Source organism: Podarcis muralis, chromosome Z, assembly GCF_964188315.1.
Source record: "Podarcis muralis chromosome Z, rPodMur119.hap1.1, whole genome shotgun sequence".
Taxonomy (NCBI): Eukaryota; Metazoa; Chordata; class Lepidosauria; order Squamata; family Lacertidae; genus Podarcis; species Podarcis muralis.
This window is the reverse complement of record NC_135673.1, coordinates 21,462,324-21,479,956: the sequence shown is the minus strand read 5'-3', so window position 1 is coordinate 21,479,956 and position 17,633 is coordinate 21,462,324. Positions and strand designations below refer to the sequence as shown.

Sequence of the window (17,633 nt, the reverse complement as noted above, 5' to 3'; positions counted from 1 at the left end):
ATTTCCATTAAAATGCTTTCCAAGTAAAGCTGCCAGTAAATGCATTTGCATATAACTTTTAAGTGACATTTAATGTGCATTATTGATTCCCACAGAACCTCGATTCAGATAGGTTTGGCTATTAGAAATATTATTTGAGATCTGGAAAGAGAGAGAGAGAGAAAGGGAAGGAGGGTGTGTAATGTGGCATACTTTTAAAGTTTTGTGTTCTGCATGCAAGACAAGCTAAATACCAATAGTTCTAGGGCTTTAGGAAACTTCCTGGAAGCTTTCCGCCCAGAAAGCCAGTATCACTGCCTTGGAAAGTCAGAAGAACAGCCCATCTTTAAATTTGTGCAATGCCCCATGGGTGGAAGGAGAAAGGGGGTGAAGGAAAGAGGAAAAATAGTCTTTCTGTTCTCTTCAGAAAACAAAGAAGATTAATGGAAACATATTCATGTCTGTCTAGGAGAACTCTGTGGCTTGGTAGCTATTGCTGATACTGTGAAACCTGAAGCAGAGCTGGCAGTCCGTACTTTGAAGGCTATGGGTTTAGAAGTTGTTCTGATGACTGGTGATAACAGCAAAACAGCCAGGTCTATTGCCTCTCAGGTAAGCTGCTCCATATGTTGGCTTGCCTTGCTTCAGGCAATTTTCCTAATGCCTACAAGGTCCAAAGGTTCCCCCCTTCAATTTTTAAAAATGCAATAGATTACTTATTCAGTCATTGGAGCATCAGTTAAATCAGTGCTACTCAAAGTGGTGGTCCACACACAGGTTCTGAGAGCCACCAGCTGCCAGTCCCTGGTGACTCCACCACAGCTCAGGTTGGGTGGGATGCTTCAGGGACCAGATATGCTACTGGTCCCTGGACATTTGGAGGCAGGGATTGCTGGTCTACAGCATCAGATCGCTTGAGATGTACTGAGGTAAATAATGCTTTGATATTTCTAAGCAATGCCACTCATTGTTGGGGGAATGCTTTTCGAAGATGAGAATCTCGTAGGTCCACGGATCTCATTATTCTTAACAGCTGTATTTTTTTGTGTGTGTGTGAGGAATCTTCTGGTGTGGTTTTGGACTTCCTTTTCTTTTTCAGGTTGGCATCACTAAAGTGTTTGCTGAAGTCCTTCCTTCCCACAAGGTTGCCAAAGTAAAGCAACTGCAGGATGAAGGGAAACGGGTAGCAATGGTGGGGGATGGGATCAATGATTCCCCTGCTCTTGCCATGGCTAATGTTGGAATTGCCATTGGCACAGGCACAGATGTGGCCATTGAGGCAGCAGATGTGGTTTTGATTAGGGTAAGTGATCGGATAGAGTGAAGACCCTTAATTCAATGTAAAACAAATTATGCCACCAATGTAACTAGTCTTGTTAATTCTTACTTGGCAGAATGATTTGCTGGATGTGGTGGCAAGCATAGATTTATCACGGAAGACTGTTAAAAGGATACGAATCAACTTTGTCTTTGCTCTCATTTACAATCTTGTCGGAGTTCCTGTAGCTGCTGGTATGTGATATTCTGGACTTTCACAATATGTATAATATTGCTTTTTTTTTCTTCCATGGAACATTAATTGCAAGTATATATCAATTAACAATTCCTTAATGTGGGAGAAATTTGTGTGTGAGAAAAAGAAGAAAGCTGCAGTTGATATAAATATGTTGCACAGAAAGAAGAATGTTAAGGGTTGCAACTGATACCCAAACAATCTTAAATATTCATGCAAATTATAGTGGGTAGAAAAAAGGGAAGCTTTCCCAGTTTTTATTTGTTTGTTTGTTTGTTTGTTTGTTTATTCATACATACATACCCTACCTATCTGACTGGGTTTCCCCCTGCCACTCTGAGCAGCTTCCAACAGAATATTAAAAAATACTGACATTTCAGACTTTAAAAACTTATTGATACAGGGCTGCTTTCAGATGTCTGTTGAAAGTTGTATAGTTGTTTATTTCCTTGACAACTGATGGGGTGCGGGTGTTCCATGGGGAAGGTGCCATTACTGAGAAAGCCGTCTGCCTGGTTCCCTGTAGCGTCACATCTCACAATGAGGAACTGCCAGACGGCCCTCAGAACTGGACCTCAGTGTCTGGGCTGAACAAACTGGATTAGATTTACTTGCTTGCTTAATTTTTGGCATTTGCATGCTGCCCTATCACCCAAAGTTATTTGAGTGAGCTGTGCTTCTGAAGAGGGCCTTAAGCAATGAGTAGGCAGGTACACATGAGAGAAAACCTGGTTCCAACACATTTATGAGTTTAAAGGTTAAAACCAATTAAAAAGTGATGGGAACTGTAAATGGACCATAAATGGTCAAGCTGGCCTTGCTTTGGACCAGCTGCAGTTTCCAGACTGTTCTAAGTGCAGCTGTTTGATTAAATATGTAGTTACAAAACTCTACAATTGACACTCTATTTAAGTCCTCTGCAAGTCCATAAATCCTATACTTGGGTTTTGCCGTCAGCCCTGCTTTGCCCCCTACATAAACACTAATTTAACATGCTTTGATTTTTTTTTAATGCATTTCAGAATCATGTTTGTGACTTTGTTCTTTAACATCCCCTAGAGTTATTTCCAATTTCCCTCCCCAGGCGTCTTCCTTCCAGTTGGTTTGGTTCTGCAGCCTTGGATGGGCTCTGCAGCAATGGCTGCCTCTTCCGTTTCTGTAGTGTTGTCTTCTCTGATGCTAAAATTGTAAGTACAATATCCTCAAGCTTCTCATTCTTACTTTCATGACTTGCTTGTGAAGTCCATGGTTGCATTTTGAGAAAAATAATTTGCTCTTCCAAAGAGGATAAGCAGCAAGCTGGGTTCTGTCCTACCTTTTCAAAATTCAGGTAGGACTTACCTGTGCCTGCAGTTTTCCAGAAGAATCCCCTGCCCCATAACTGCTGTTCAATGCAGTGAGCTTTCAATAATGTATTTTTAATGCGTTGCGTGTCTCATTCAGCCTCATCACAACTCTATTTAGAGAATGCCAGTTTTTGCAGTTATTGCCGATTAAGCTCGTTAGCCTAATTAAAGATTTGATCCTTGGTTAAATTGGGGATCAAATACTGTTAGTTGCTAGACTACCATGGTTTTCACATTCCCACTTTGTCCTTCTCAGCCCTGCGACAGCATTTTAAGAGAAGGAGACTTTATATCCACACTTCCATCCCAGTTAGGATTTCCTCCCTTCACACAAAGACATTGCAGGCAACATAGAGAACTGTCTGGCTCCTCAGTCTGGTCTGTTCTGGTTATGGATGATATTGTAGCTGGGCACCTCTGGAGCCGGTCAGGGGAGGAAACTGGCACAGTTTGATTTGATTATTGATTATTTAATTTCTGTACCTCTTAATATATATTTTTAAAATCTCTTTAAGAGGGGTACAAAAAAGACAAAGCAAAATATTGCAGAAACACAGTTACATATAAAAATGTTACATTAATACAAAGTTATGAATATATAAAAATCAATATCAATTCATCTTCCTTCTGACACACCCTCCCTCTCAGCCTCTAGGTTCTCATTCAGAGTCCAGACTACAAGCTTTAATAATTATTACCTGAATGATTAAATTGCAACCCTGTTTCAAACTGATGCAGAGGTGATTTTTGTGCATTTTCCCTTCCCTTTAGCTATAAGAAACCCACCTGTGAGAAATATGAACGGCGTACCCATGGCCAGGTGAGGCAGAAGAGCCCTTCCGAAATCAGTGTCCACATTGGAATTGATGAAACTGGACCAAGATCCCCAAAGCTGAACCTCATGGACCGAATTGTCACTTACAGCCGAGCTTCCTTAAACTCCCTCTTCTCTGACAAGCGGTCCCTTAGCAGCATAGTCCTCAGTGAGCCAGACAAGCACTCCCTTCTAGTTGTAGATTCCCGGGAGGAAGATGACACAATTCTCTGAAAGTCTTCTTTTTGCTGAGAAGTGGACTTGGTCTCTCTTCATGCACTGATCTATTCTGGAGGTTGACCAGCTGCACTGTGTTTCCGATTGTTTTGAATTGGATTTCAGTTGCTCAGTTGACCAGGGCAATTATATCCCCACCCCCCAAAAAATCACTTCTAACTCAAGAGGCTGGCAGTTTCTGCAGTGCTTTGCCAGTAATAGCAAGCCAGAGCTTATCCAAAACCAACACTCACAAGCCACAGTATGCACTGGAAGCCAGTGCAGAGCAAGACACTGCTGAGCTGCTGGGATCATGAAAGGGCGGTCACCAGCCCATGGTTTCTAGGCCATGTCTTTGCATGCAATGCAACATTATTTTATAGAGTGTGAACAAGTAAGGATAGAAACCATGATTTCTTTTTTCCTTTCCTTTTTTTTTTTAAACACAGATGTGCCTTATTTTGTAATGGTTGTCTTCATAATTTCTTCCTAATTTGCTATGTGTAAAATGGCATTTTTCAGAAAACATTGCAACACAGGTTTTCCCATGATTTGGGGGGGGGGGAGGAAACAATTCCCGTTATTTGTTTCTCCTCCCCATCCCAGCTGCAGAGCTATAGACAATTCAGTTCACTCACCCGAGGCTACTGGTGAGAACGGTGCTTTCAAGTGTATAGAGGAGCTCCACTCTTGCCACAGCCACTGCCACACAAAGAATCAAGGAGTCAGGGCCATGCCTTGTGATGTTTTTCATTACTCAAAGGTCTGTGCCTTTGTAACTTCAAAAAGATGGAGTGGCTCAGTCGGCAGAGCATGAGACTCTTAATCTCAGGGTCGTGGGTTTTGAGCCCCATGTTGGGCCAAAATATTCCTGCATTGCAGCAGGTTGGACTAGGTGTCCTTCACAGTTCCTTCCAGTTCTATGAATCTGTGATCTGAGATGTCTGCTGGTGAGTTTGAGATGTTTGAAACTGCAGAGTTTAAAAAGATGTGTTTTCGTTCAGCGCTTTCAGGGAGCTCCCATTCTTGCATTTTGAGTATGAGGTTTTTTTGTTTAGTTTTTGTTTTTTTTAAGGCTCCTGAGCATTCTTTATTTATTTATTTCTGAGCAGATCACAAAATTTCGTCTTGGAACTTTTAATTTCTTTTCCATTTCGCTCAACTAAAAATTGTCATGGTTGTCGCAATGCTACTGCTACAGTTACGACTGTGCTGGCTTGGGTCTGTCGGGAGTTTTGCAGTTCAGAACATCTCGAGGGCGTAAGGGTTGGGAAGGCAGTGCTAAGCCAAAGCGCAGGTTCTGCATTGATGGGAAGCTATTGTTTTGTCTCCCTGCATCACAATATACATTTGTTATATTATTTAACTTTTAAAGAGATTGGCGCTAGATTTGCCCACGTTTCTCACCATGTTTACAGTTCAGCAGGTCTTAGATTGTAATCCTTTGCAGTGAATATTGCCTTGTTGATGTTTGAACAGTGGTTGAAGACATACATTGTAGAGTCCTTTAACCTGATAATAGAGGCATTTTTATAGTGTTTAAAGTAGCAAGAGAGAGGACCACGGTTCAGAAAACACCAGGGCTATTGTTCTTGACCTGCAGGGACATTAATGCACCAGTTTTAGTCATCATTAATCCCATTCCTAAAGCCATACTTAGGGGGGAAATGAAGCCAAACTGCAGCTGTTTCACTCCCACCCCAAGTCATGATGGGATAATAAGAGTACAGAAAGTATATCAGTGAAAGTCCACTGCCAGGGAGTAAGTCATCATCTGACTCAGAATCCTGACCCTCTCTGGCACACACCCTGTGCAGGTCTGTCCCACATTCAGGAATCATGAACGTAGCTGGCCCGCACCGGCCCTTTGTCCTTGGCAGTTATGTGGCCACTCACCCTCTGCAGCCTCAGTTTGACTCAAGAGACTGGGTTTACCAGAAAAGGGGGTGGGGCTGGCTTCAAAGGAAAAGCAAGGGCCAAGGGCCCCTTCCTGTCGATTTGCCCCCTTTCACCTGGCATATTAGATGCAAGTGTTGGGTCCTGTGCCAGCCATCAAACACCAATGGCAAGAGTGGTGAAAAAATGTGTGTATTTGGAATGAAGTAAATTGTGTGCTCTAAAAATCTTTAAACTGGAAATGTTTGTAAGACTGCAGCTTAACTGAGCATAGAACACCATATTGACTGCCCAATAGTGGCTCAATGGAAAGCTCAATGAAATATTTTCACAATGATGTTGTGTTTCAAAATAGTAATAATGATGGAAAGATACTGGGGGGGGGGGTACAGAAAATAGTTTTTGATGTTTGATCTGTGTGAAACAGAAATCTTGGAAATTTATTTTTCTGCATCTCACTGTTCTACCCTTGAAGTTATATTCTCCCCTCCCTTGTAATTTACACAAAGCATGCTTGAAATATTAGTTGGAAAGAGCAGCCAATTTCTTTCTGATGGAATCAGCCTATTAAAGCAGAGCTGGTGATGGCTTCACTCTGAGAAACAGATATTTTAAAATTTTAATGGCATGCCAGTCTGGGAGCCTTTACTTGCCTGAATAAATATCCACTTTACTTGCTCTGCAGTTTCATTGCCCGTTAAGCCTGCAGTGAAGAGCCATTAACTTCCTGTCCTGCCACCTCAAGAAAATCTGACCCATATGATACCTCAGTTTAGTTCCTGTTTGTTGCCTGATAAATGGTATTATTCTAGAACAGGCATAGGCAAACTCAGCCCTCCAGATGTTTTGGGACTACAACTCTCATCATCACTGACCACTGGTCCTGTTAGCTAGGGAGGATGGGAATTGTAGTCCCAAAACTTCTGGAGGGCCGAGTTTGCCTATGCCTGTCCTAGAAGTATTACAGTTTTCTTCCTTTGGAGCAACGGTTATATGTCAAGGCTTGTATTGAAAGGGTTCATATCTAAGTTGAATTATAGCTAGGGAGAAACCAGAGAATTGGTGTGGAGGACCACACAGTCGGGTATGTATCAGTTGACGGTGGATGTTTTTGTTTTTTGAGGCTGAACAAATCTGCACTTTCCCCTTTCGAAAAATATTTGTGACGTGTTTTGATGAAACATTTACAGGATTTCAGCTGTCACATCACTTTGATCATTCACAAGATAAGTTGTGGGAGTAGGTGCTATCTTTTGGCAGGAGATGAGCTACTAGCATTTGCCATTCATGATCATGTCATAACAATCTTGCAGTCTTCTCTGTGTCTCTTGTGGCAGAAAATAGAAGGTAGAATCCATAATGTTTCACTGCCAGCTGTTAAATTTGGTTTCCTCTCTGTCCTCTTAAGGGCTACTGGCCAAGAAATAGGATAGTGTATTTTAGTGGCTTCCTTACAGAAAAGATCTGAAAGAGGATGTGTTTTATCTTCTTTCTTCTCTATCTTTATTTTTCATCTTTGGTTTCCTCTGCTCTGGGACATTATTGGGTTCCAAGGATTACATACACACGAAGGTAGTGGATAATTGGTGGAAGGACCCTGACCGAGAGGCATGGAAAGGAAGACTCTCTAACTCTCAGGGTTAGAGACTGGGAGAAGAAAGGAAAGCTCCCAGGTGGGAGCTGGGAGAGTTCACTACATCCTGTGTGAGACAAAAGTTACAAGCTTCCTTTGACAGAGGACTCTGCTTTTCTCTTTCTCTTTTTTTTTTTAAGTTTCTTTTATCTAGTTGTATTATGAAAAAGCTTTAATAAAATCTAATTTTTTAAAAAATGAAAGAGGATCCAAAGGCACTGTTTCCTCAGCAGCAGAGTTAGTGTGTAGATTTTATCTACAGTGTAGGGGGTCCCTTGGGGTCACTTCCAACCCTACAATTCTATGATTCTGTGGTGGTTTGAAATGTACTGCTATCACATACTTGATGCAGAAGCCCACCCAGTGTGTCTTCCCTTTCTATGTGTGATTTGCCAAACTTTTTTGGAATGTTCATCTTGATGCTTTGTGAATAATAGCTTATACTTGGCTTTAATTCAAAGAACCAAAATTACTTTACTGTCTTGACTGTACAGTGTTCCGATAAAATGTCTTCTTCTTTCTTCTTTGGCAATCACTCGTAGCCGAGTAAGATTGTCTTCCATGAACACGGTCTTAGCAGTGAGTCTGTAAGTGACTGTGGAGGCCAATTCTGGATTCACACGTCCTTCCACAGTGGGGACAGAGGTTTCCAAACGGGAGTTGATCACGGTGAGGGTTTGCCAAGCGTGCCTTCCTCCTAGCACGTTTCTCCCTTTCATCCTGAGTTCAAGCGTCTTCAAAGTCCATGAAACCTTTGGTAAAGGCTATTCTCCAAAAGGAGCACTCGCAGGCCAGTGTTTCCCAGTTGTCGGTGTTTATACCACATTTTTAAAGATTTGCCTTGAGAGAGTCTTTAAACCTCTTTTGTTGAAAGCATTATGCTTTCCATTTTTAAGTTTGGAATAGAGTAATTGCTTTGGAAGACAGTAATGAGCTATCTGCAAAACATGACCAGTTCAACAAAGTTGATGTTGAAGAATCATTGCTTTTCCAATAGTCCCAGGCCACAGATTGAAATCTTGCCCAACTCTTGCATTAAAATCACCCAGGAGGACTTAGGTGTCTCTGATAGGATGATATCCAGTTGAGAGTAAATGTTTTTCTTTAATGTCTTCATTGGCATCCAGTGTTGGTGCATAAGCACTTAGAATAGTAGCCTGTTAGTTTTTGGTGAGCTTTATTCAAATGGTTGACAGTCGCTCATTAATGCCGGTAGGGACTTCTGACAAGAGCTTCACAAGATCATTTTTGATAGCGAAGCCTACCCCATTTTTTGATGTTCTTGTTCAGATAGACCTTTCCAGAAGAATGTGTTTCTTCCTTCAGTTGTCCCTCTCCTGCTTTTCGAGAGTCTTGAAGCACTTCAATATCAATGTTAAAATGTTGCAGCTCTCTTGCAATGATGGCTGCATTCAGGATGCTCATTTTCTGTGTTATCCCACAAAGTCCATATATTCCATCTTCCAAAGTTCAATTGTCTTTTATGACCTCTGGGTGGTGACTCCACTGGGTGCGGTAATCCAGTCAGGGAAAAAGGAGGGTAGACTACGTCTAGGGCACATTTTCTAGCCCCTCCCCCTTTTCAGGGTGAGCAGAGTGGATCCTAAAAAGGGCTGCTCAGTCATGGATACAGCTGCTGAGCTGCTCAACTGCCTCATTCCTTGAGTCAGAACAACTGAATCTGCCCATGTGCCGGTTTATGACTAGGGGCTTCCAGATTTCATGGTCCTGCCCGCATTACCATTGCCAATCACCATGGGACTTTGGGGGGTTTGGGATGGGTTTTTGAAAGATGCCTGTGCGTGAATTTGTTTTATGTGTGTAGATCAGTGTGTGCAGACCATGACACAGTCTTTGCAGTAAGGCTCTATTCCGATGGCATGAGTATCATGACGATTGGTAGATTCCTATCTGCTGCAGCCTTCATCCGCCTTCACAGCCGTTGTAACATGCCACTTGTTATCTTCTGCCTGTTCTGCCGTTGCAGACTTCTTGGATCCTTATTTGCCTAGCTCCTTCCCTTTGACCTTACCGCCTTGGGTGACCCTACTGAGAGTCCAAGGCTTCCAACAGCTTCTCTCACAAGGGTCATAGGAACGTGAAAGCCCACTCACCACGGCAAGGTGATGATCTAGCAAGTGAGTCCGATAAAATGTACTCTGCTTGTAAATATGGTTTGTTTCCTGTCTTGAGCACATTTCATTTATTTACAGTTTTATGTTAACTCATGTGTGTTAAAATATCAAAAAAAGCTATTTTTAAAAAGCTGCAGAAAAAGCTATGCATTTACATTTTATTTGATTTATTTATTGCTCTTCTCCACTGTTAGGCAAGATGTTCTGCTGTCTGCTTCATTTAAATTACTATCCAGAAAGTAAATCCAGACATAAATGCAAGTCAGGGCTTCCCTTTCCTCTAGATCACATTTGGCTGGCTGGCAAAGTGAATGCTGATTTAATCATCTGTCTTGTCCTCCCCTCCCTGTTTTGCCAAGTTGGATGTCTACCTTGTTAGTTTTTTTAAGCGCTACATGTACATTTATTCAGTTAAATGTACACCCATCTCTTTCTTTTTAGGTGTGTCTGTTAAAAGCAATTACGTTTTCTTAAAAAATGAAAAACTGCTTTCAGATAAGAGTTGGGTTGGTGATGTCACTGGTTTATATCCATCTGCTGCAAATATGCAGTATTGATGGGCTCTCCAACCTTTTCAGACCTAGGACCTACTTCTAACCCAAACATTCATTTGGGGACCCATTTCTTAATCTTTTGCCATATTTTTGCATGGTGGCAGTGCTCCTGTTGCAACCCATATTGGATTGGGCCACCACCCACTAGCAGGTCCCAACCTACCAGTTGAAGGCCAGTGGACTAGGAGGTAAGATAATCTAAACAAAATGCAGTGAGTGCAGTTCCATTGGTGGTTCAATGCTCACATGATGTGTGTATGTGTACTCCTGCAACTGGGCAGATGGTTGAAGCTTACATAGCATTTTCCCATTGCTTTTTAAAAAATAAAATATGTAGGTATTTTAGTACAAAGGTGACTCACTGGTGGCTTACACAGGTCCAGGATTTATGAAAAATTGGCTGAAGGTTGCTTTACAAGTTACATGACAGCTCACTTGTTTGTTGCGACCACTGGTCCCAACTTCTCAGTAAGCAAATCTAATATGCTTAGTGTGCACATACCCATTATTATTTTTGGGGTGCCTTCCAAATGTTTTGGGTGAGCCCAGATTTGTAGGTCACCTGTGACAATAAGAATGGCCTTTCCCAATCTCCCGTAAAGCTGTCCTGCATTTTTAAGGAAACGAGAAATGTTTTCATCTCCTTGGGACTCTGATTATGGGTTCTACAAAGTACTATTGTGAGTACACATTGGGTTGCATTTAATTTTCAGCTGAAAAAATCATAAGTTCTTGCCATGACTATATGTAATGTCTTGATTTTCAGGATACGCTCTGTAAAACAAAACAAAAAAACCAACAACTTTGTGCAATATTTGCTTTTAATGCATAATATTTTACATTTGGCGGGTATGCCACAGTTATAATCTTGTCAAGAATGTGCCTTCAGCTCTATAAATGTTATATCACAACATTACAAGACTGGTTGTGTGTGGATTTTTATTTGAAGGGCCCCATTTTGGTTTCATTCAATCTGTTTCTGTTCAGAAATCTCTCACCTAGCTAAGCACCATTCAAAATTACATTCTTTAATTAGTGCCACGCCGCCACCACAGTGCGCAATGCAACACTCCTGTGAACTTTTGGATTCTTTCCCATTGCAATATATTTAGAAAGAAAAGGAAGGGGAGCAAGGAAAAAAGGAAGAGGTTCTACCTTCTGGATGAAAAGCCAACCCCAAAGCACCACATCACTTAACTAGTATCTGTATAAATGGGTGCCAAATGGATTCATGCTAGGGTTAGCTTTCCTATATTCTTCCTGTTGTGTCGGAGACAATGTGCCTCTGCATATCCATTGCTGAGAATCACAAGTGGAGCTTAGAGGGCTCTTGTGCTCAGGTTCCACTTGTAGTTTTCATAGAGGCATCTGCTTGAGTACTGTGAGAACAGCAAGCTGGACTAGATGGGCCTTTGGCCTGATTCAGCAAGGTTTTTTAGGTTCTTAAGCAATTTGTTCTATCCCAAAAAATCTGCTTCCAAACTACAGCGCAACCCAGTTTATAAAGCTGGCAATCCAAGGTAGACTTCCTGTAGATAGCAGATTGTTTTGCCCAGTACCTGTGCTTTCTTTGCTAGAAAAAGAGCTGCTGGTACTCACTATGAAGTTGTTGCAGTAAGTGCCACACTTTTTAACAACAACAAAAGAGGTGCTGGTACTGCATACCTGTGAATACCCCTAGAAAAGAGAACCACTGCCTCGAACCATATAGCAATATAATTTTAAGAGCTGCTATTTCCCCCCTCTTCGAAATGAAGACAACAAGTTAGGACATAATAACAAACAAACAACCCTGTGTTCCCTGTCCTCACCAAGTGTCCCCTAGCCCTCAAGGAGCTGCTATTTTCAATGCCTTAAAGGAAATCTATAATTGACAGGGACATGCAGGCCAGCCCTTTCCAAAATGGTGTCCTCCCAATGTTTTTGGACTATGGCCTTGTTCATTGGAGATGATTGGTTTGAATCTGGAGAGCACAAAGTTGGGAGAGGCTGATGTCGACAATGTGAAAAGGCAAATGCAGAGGAGGGTGGACTTGCTCAGAGTTATAAGCAAAATGCTCTTATAAAAGAGAAACCAGCCAGGCTTCCTGTGGCTATAGTCCTGCCCTTGCAGCTTTGCTCACTTTTCTTAACTTGACTGCTGTCATCTAATCATCATTGGAAAAGAAGAGATTAGAAGAAAGATGGTATAACTGGCCCTTGACTCACTAACTAAGCCTTGGATGGATGACCTGTGGTCTTCCTCCTACAATCATCCCTGTCGATAGACCACCTGGGAAGGGCTGATGGAGTCAAGGATGACCTGTGGTCTTCCTCCTAGAATCATCCTTGTCCATAGACCACCCTGGCAAGGGCTGATGGAAGCTGGAGTCCAACAGTTGGAGGCACCACATTGGCTAGTCCCATTCTGTGCACTTGCTCTCTGTATTACATTTGTGCAAATAAATGTTTTTGAGTGCATATAGTTAAAATCTGAGTACTGTATACATCTGTCCTTCACAAATCCCATGTTGGAAGCCCTATCTATATCTACATCCATTTCCTTTGCTTTAATCTACATAGATTAGATACTAGAGCACAGTTTGAAGCATCTGCTGTCCTTCCTTGCACTGACAGGCTAGCTTTCCTCTGCTAAGCTCAATTCAGCAAATGCAAGCTCTCATCAGGTAATATGTAGTACAGTTTTGTTCTGAAAACATTTGCTGGGTCCTTTCCCTTCAAAGCTTGTAGGGGTGGGATGATAAGAATCGATCTCCTAAATATACTTTGGGTCCTACTATCATAAGCAGAAAGTGTGTGACATAAAGTGATGTGGATTTTCAAAACACACACACAAAAAGCACCCTCCACTGCCCTAAATCAGTTGAGTTTTTAGTGTACAGTGGTACCTCGGGTTACAAACGCTTCAGGTTACAGACTCTGCTAACCCAGAAATAGTACCTCGGGTTAAGAACTTTGCTTCAGGATAAGAACAGAAATCGCGCAGTGGCGACTCGGCGGCAGCAGCGGGAGGCTCCATTACCTAAAGTGGTGCTTCAAGTTAAGAACAGTTTCAGGTTAAGAATGGACCTCCGGAACGAATTAAATTCTTAACCTGCAGTACCACTGTAATATATTTGGGGTAAAATCTGTTTGGAAAAATTAGCTAATTTTCCTTCTGTAAAATGGGTGACCTATTGCCTCAAGTGGGGGTTAAAGGAGTGATCCACCTTGCTCATCTCTGCCTTGTCATCTTCGTCCTGTTTCAAACTGCTAGTCTCCACGCTGTTCAACATTTCTATTTGTGCGTAGCACGTAAAGTGGTCCCTAGAAGCTCACAAGTACAGCAACTGCAAGCCAGGCTTAAGTACTATTATTTACTTACATTTTTTTACATTTATACACCACCTTTTCCTCCAAGGTGGCTTTCATGATTTTCCCCATCCCTCATTAGTTTTCCCACAACAATCCTGTGAAGTAGGTTCAGCTAACAGGTAGTGACTGAACCAAGGACACACAATGAGCTTCATGGCTGAGTGGGGATTTGAACCCTGCTCTCCCAGGTCCACCCCTCTAACTCAGGGGTAGTCAACCTTTTTTTTATCTAGCACCCACTAATGCATCTTTCTTGATGGTAAAATTTCCTTACTGCCCACCAGTGCTCTAGGGAAGAAGGATTCAGCTTGTGCCATAGAACCCCCTACTGCCCACCTAGAATCCTGAAATGCCCACTAGTGGGCTGTAGAGACCAGGTTGACAACCCCTGCTCTAACCACTATCCCACATTGGCTCTCAGATTTGCCTCCCACCCTTTCCAAAAAAAGCCAGGGCAGCAAACATCAAATGTTGCAGCCATGACTACCATATTGGCCTCACTACCCCCCCCCCCAATTCCAACCGTGAAAAGTTAAAGTGTGGCTTATATTCGCAAAGTGTGGCTTATATTCGCAACTTTACGGTATTCAGCCAGGAGCGCAGTGAAGCGTCACCCTCCCCACGTGCAGTCCCCTGTCCTCTCCCCCAAGGCCAGGAAGGGAGAGAGCGAGGAAGAGGAAAGGCTGCCAGCAACGCAGCGCGTCCCCCCCCCCATATGCAGCCAGGAGCAGCAAGGAAGGGAGTGGCTTATATTCGGGTACCGGCCCATAGGGTGCACCTAGTTTTTTGGGGGGTGGGGAAATAAAGAAAAAAAATTATTTCCCCCCCAGGCATGGGGCTGGGGCGGGGGAAGCCCGAGCTTCCCCCGACCCCAGCCCCCAGAACAGGCTGCTATCCCCAAGCCTAGGGAGCCCGCAGGAAGTCGCGCCGGTCTCCCCAGGCTTGCGGATATCTGCCCGGGGCGCGCACCCCAGGTTTTGGGATGCAGGCAGCTCTCTGCAAGCCGGGGGAGCCCAGCGCGACTTCCCGCCGGTCTCCCACAGCTTGTGGAGAGCTGCCCGAAGCCCGGGGTGCGCTCTGCTGCATGCCCCAGGCTTTGGGATGCAGGCAGCTCTCTGCAAGCCATGGGAGCCCGGCGGGAACTCCCACGGGCTCGCAAGGCTTGCGGGTAGCTTCCTGAAGCCTGGAGAGCGAGAGGGGTTGGTGTGCACCGACCCCTCTCACTCTCCAGGCTTCAGCGAAAGCCTGCATTCGCCCCATAGGACGCACACACATTTCCCCTTCATTTTTGGAGGGGGAAAAGTGCATCCTATAGGATGAAAAATACGGTAATTTTTCTTTTCCCCTCTCCAATTTTAAAGGTGTGGCTTATATTCGGGCCAATACTGTATCTTAAGTTGACCTCAACACTATTTTTGCAGCTGGGCAGGCACACACACACACACACACACACACACACACCAAAGTAGCAAGTTTAAAAATGAGGTTATGCTGTAGGTCAGGGGTAGGCAACCTAAGGCCCGGTGGCCGGATGCAGCCCAATTGCCTTCTCAATCTGGCCTGTGGACGGTCTGGGAATCAGCACGTTTTTACATGAGTAGAATGTGTCCTTTTATTTAAAATGCATCTCTGGATTATTTATGGGGCATAGGAATTTGTTCATTTCCCCCAAAAAATATAGTCCAACCCCCCCACAAGGTCTGAGGGATGGTTGACCGGCCCACAGCTGATAAGTTTGCTGATCCCTGCTGTAGGTGATTCAATGTAGGATCTCACTATTTCACTGTAGAACTAGATGAGACCTAGACCATGCAAAGCCATGATCAATAAAATGTCTGTCCCTCTGCCCATCTATGGTGAGACATTAAGCTTCCAGGCAAAGGTTGGAAGGGAGCAGTGGAGGATGCTCCCACCCCCTATGGATTTCGAGAATGTTAAACAACTTAGATATTTAAGACAGCTTCATTCCTTTTTGCATTTCCAGACAGCACCCAGACCTGCACCAGATTGCCAAAAAGATTGATGAGCTGAGCCCACCATGGCCAACCACAGAACACAAGCATGGACACCCTCAATCTGCTTCCTGCTGATCATCCCCTCACAACCTCTCTGCCAAGAGTCACATTCCTGAAACATTCAGCCAACAATCAGTGTAGCAACAAGAGGGGAGATGGGGGGAAACAGGAAAGGACTGAGCACCTCTGAAGTCTGCTCTGGCTTGCACAAACCAGCTGCCAAAGGAATTTTTCTCTGGATCTGACTGGTCAGCCTGACCTTAACCCTGAGCCCTTGGGCTCTTGGCCAGTCTTGTTCCACTGTTAAGGAAGGGAGGCTAAAACTGTCTTGGATGCCTGGGCTGTTTGTAATGCACAGGAATGGGTGATGAAGACTCTCGCAGCCTCTGCCTGTTATGGGGAGGCAAGGCAGACAGATGTTGCTCAGCAGTAGAGCATCTACGTGGCATGAAGAGACTCCCAGTTTCAATCCCTGGAATCTCCAGGTAGGAGTAGGAGAAGACTCCTGCCTGAAACTCTGAAGAGCCATTGCTGGTCCATGTCATTGATATTGAGCCACATGGACCAATGGTCTGATTGCATATAAGGCAGCTTCCTATGCACCTTGACACACTGGCTGCCTTGGAGAGGAGCAGGACAGGCAGGCTAATCAGGTGTAGAAGCCAGAAGGGCAAGCAGACCTGCCCAAGGACATGCTCCAGGAGCCTGAGAGCACAGAGTCCTAAGGGCTGGAGGCACACATTCAAGCACCTCCCAGTTCCAGGGAGACTTGGAGGGTCTGGAATTGGAACAACAGGTGATTCAGATTCTCCATGGATTGTCATTTGCTCCAATTCAGTGGTAAAGAGCGAGGTTTTGCAGGACAAAATGGGAAGAAAAAGAAAGAGTGATTGGACACAATGCTTTAAAGTGTGGGACTGTGCCTAGAAACACAGCAAGAAAAGAAAGTCAGGGTGAGCCCTGAGACTAATGGGGAGGGCTAATCACCCCTGGGACTGTTTGGAAGTAAGTAGGGAGGTGGGTTTGTAGGAATCAAGACTCGGGGAGGTGGGGCAGTGCCTCATTTGCCCCGATGCACCAGCCTCCAGTCGTGTAGTGGTGAATTCAAAAGTGCACGGTCCATTCATGACAGCCACGGACACACACTTTTCTAAAATAATACAACTGTTTAAGATTATACAATAATCTTATCATACAATCTTATAATCTTAAATCAATCAAGAATCTTAAATTCTGATGTTGACACAATGTTTTCGTATTATATATTCTGTGTTTTTTATATTGTAATTGTGTGTTGTGAACCGCCCTGAGATCTACAGATAAAGGGTGGTATGCAGATTTAATAAATCGAATCATCAACGTCACTGACCTAAGGCAATCCCCTAACAGTTGGTACAGAATTCTGCTGCTATCCAATATCCCTTTGTGCCAGTCCCCATAGTGCAGCCAAGCTTTATTACTACAGTAAAAGCTGAATCCTACAGATACCGGTACTTATATGATGTTTCAAATTACACTGTCTGCCCCTGGGGGGCAGTGAGGTTACCTGGGAGTGGGGGTCACTAAGAGGCAAGGGGCTGGTAGGGGAGCACTGGAGGGGTACAGTATGATTGCATACTATGCACATTAAACTTTAAGCAATTGCAAACACACACATGGAAGGCAGGGAGCTTGCAATAGGGTTGCCATATTTCGAACAGTGAAAATCTGAATAGAAAAGTTGTTCAGCTTTCTCTTTTTTTTGGTTTGCCCAAAGTTGTGAAAGTTTTCTTGTGAAGTGAAAAGCGCACCTGTATTTTGGAATTGTTAAATTTTGCAAATAGGGTGCCAAAGTGTCATAATGACTAATTGGAAAATAATCATACCATGGACAAATTTCCTTATTGTGGCCAGATTATTCTGTCACTCAATATCATATATGCACTGTCTAATTAAATTATTGGCTTTACTGAAGTCCAGTATTAATAACTGTTGTGGTGACAAACCAGAAAAGTAAAGCTTTTGGTTGACAATTTTAGTCCAAAGCGTTCTCATGACAAGCTTGCAATACTAAGGGTAGTAGACCAGTGGGGTTTAAATTTAGATGAAGCCAATAATTAAATGTCCTACGCCAAATCTGTAATTAAACAGAGGGGAGGTTAGCCTCTAAGCACAATGAAGTATTTGGAACACAGGATG

At 43.4% G+C, this 17,633-nt stretch overlaps 1 protein-coding gene across 3 annotated transcripts in view; it reads left to right on the top strand.

The window, feature by feature from the left end:
• The window catches only part of ATP7A (ATPase copper transporting alpha), a 46,538-nt gene extending 35,531 nt beyond the window's left edge, over window positions 1-11,007 (top strand). For all 3 annotated transcript variants that reach the window (XM_028714790.2, XM_028714789.2, XM_077922624.1), the window contains exons 19-23: window positions 449-591; window positions 1,079-1,282; window positions 1,374-1,491; window positions 2,577-2,679; window positions 3,610-11,007. In XM_028714790.2, the coding sequence (XP_028570623.2) occupies window positions 449-591; window positions 1,079-1,282; window positions 1,374-1,491; window positions 2,577-2,679; window positions 3,610-3,886 (845 nt within the window). In that variant the 3' untranslated portion in view covers window positions 3,887-11,007. The remainder of the gene's footprint in view (window positions 1-448; window positions 592-1,078; window positions 1,283-1,373; window positions 1,492-2,576; window positions 2,680-3,609) is intronic.
• The last annotated feature ends 6,626 nt before the right edge of the window (window positions 11,008-17,633 follow it).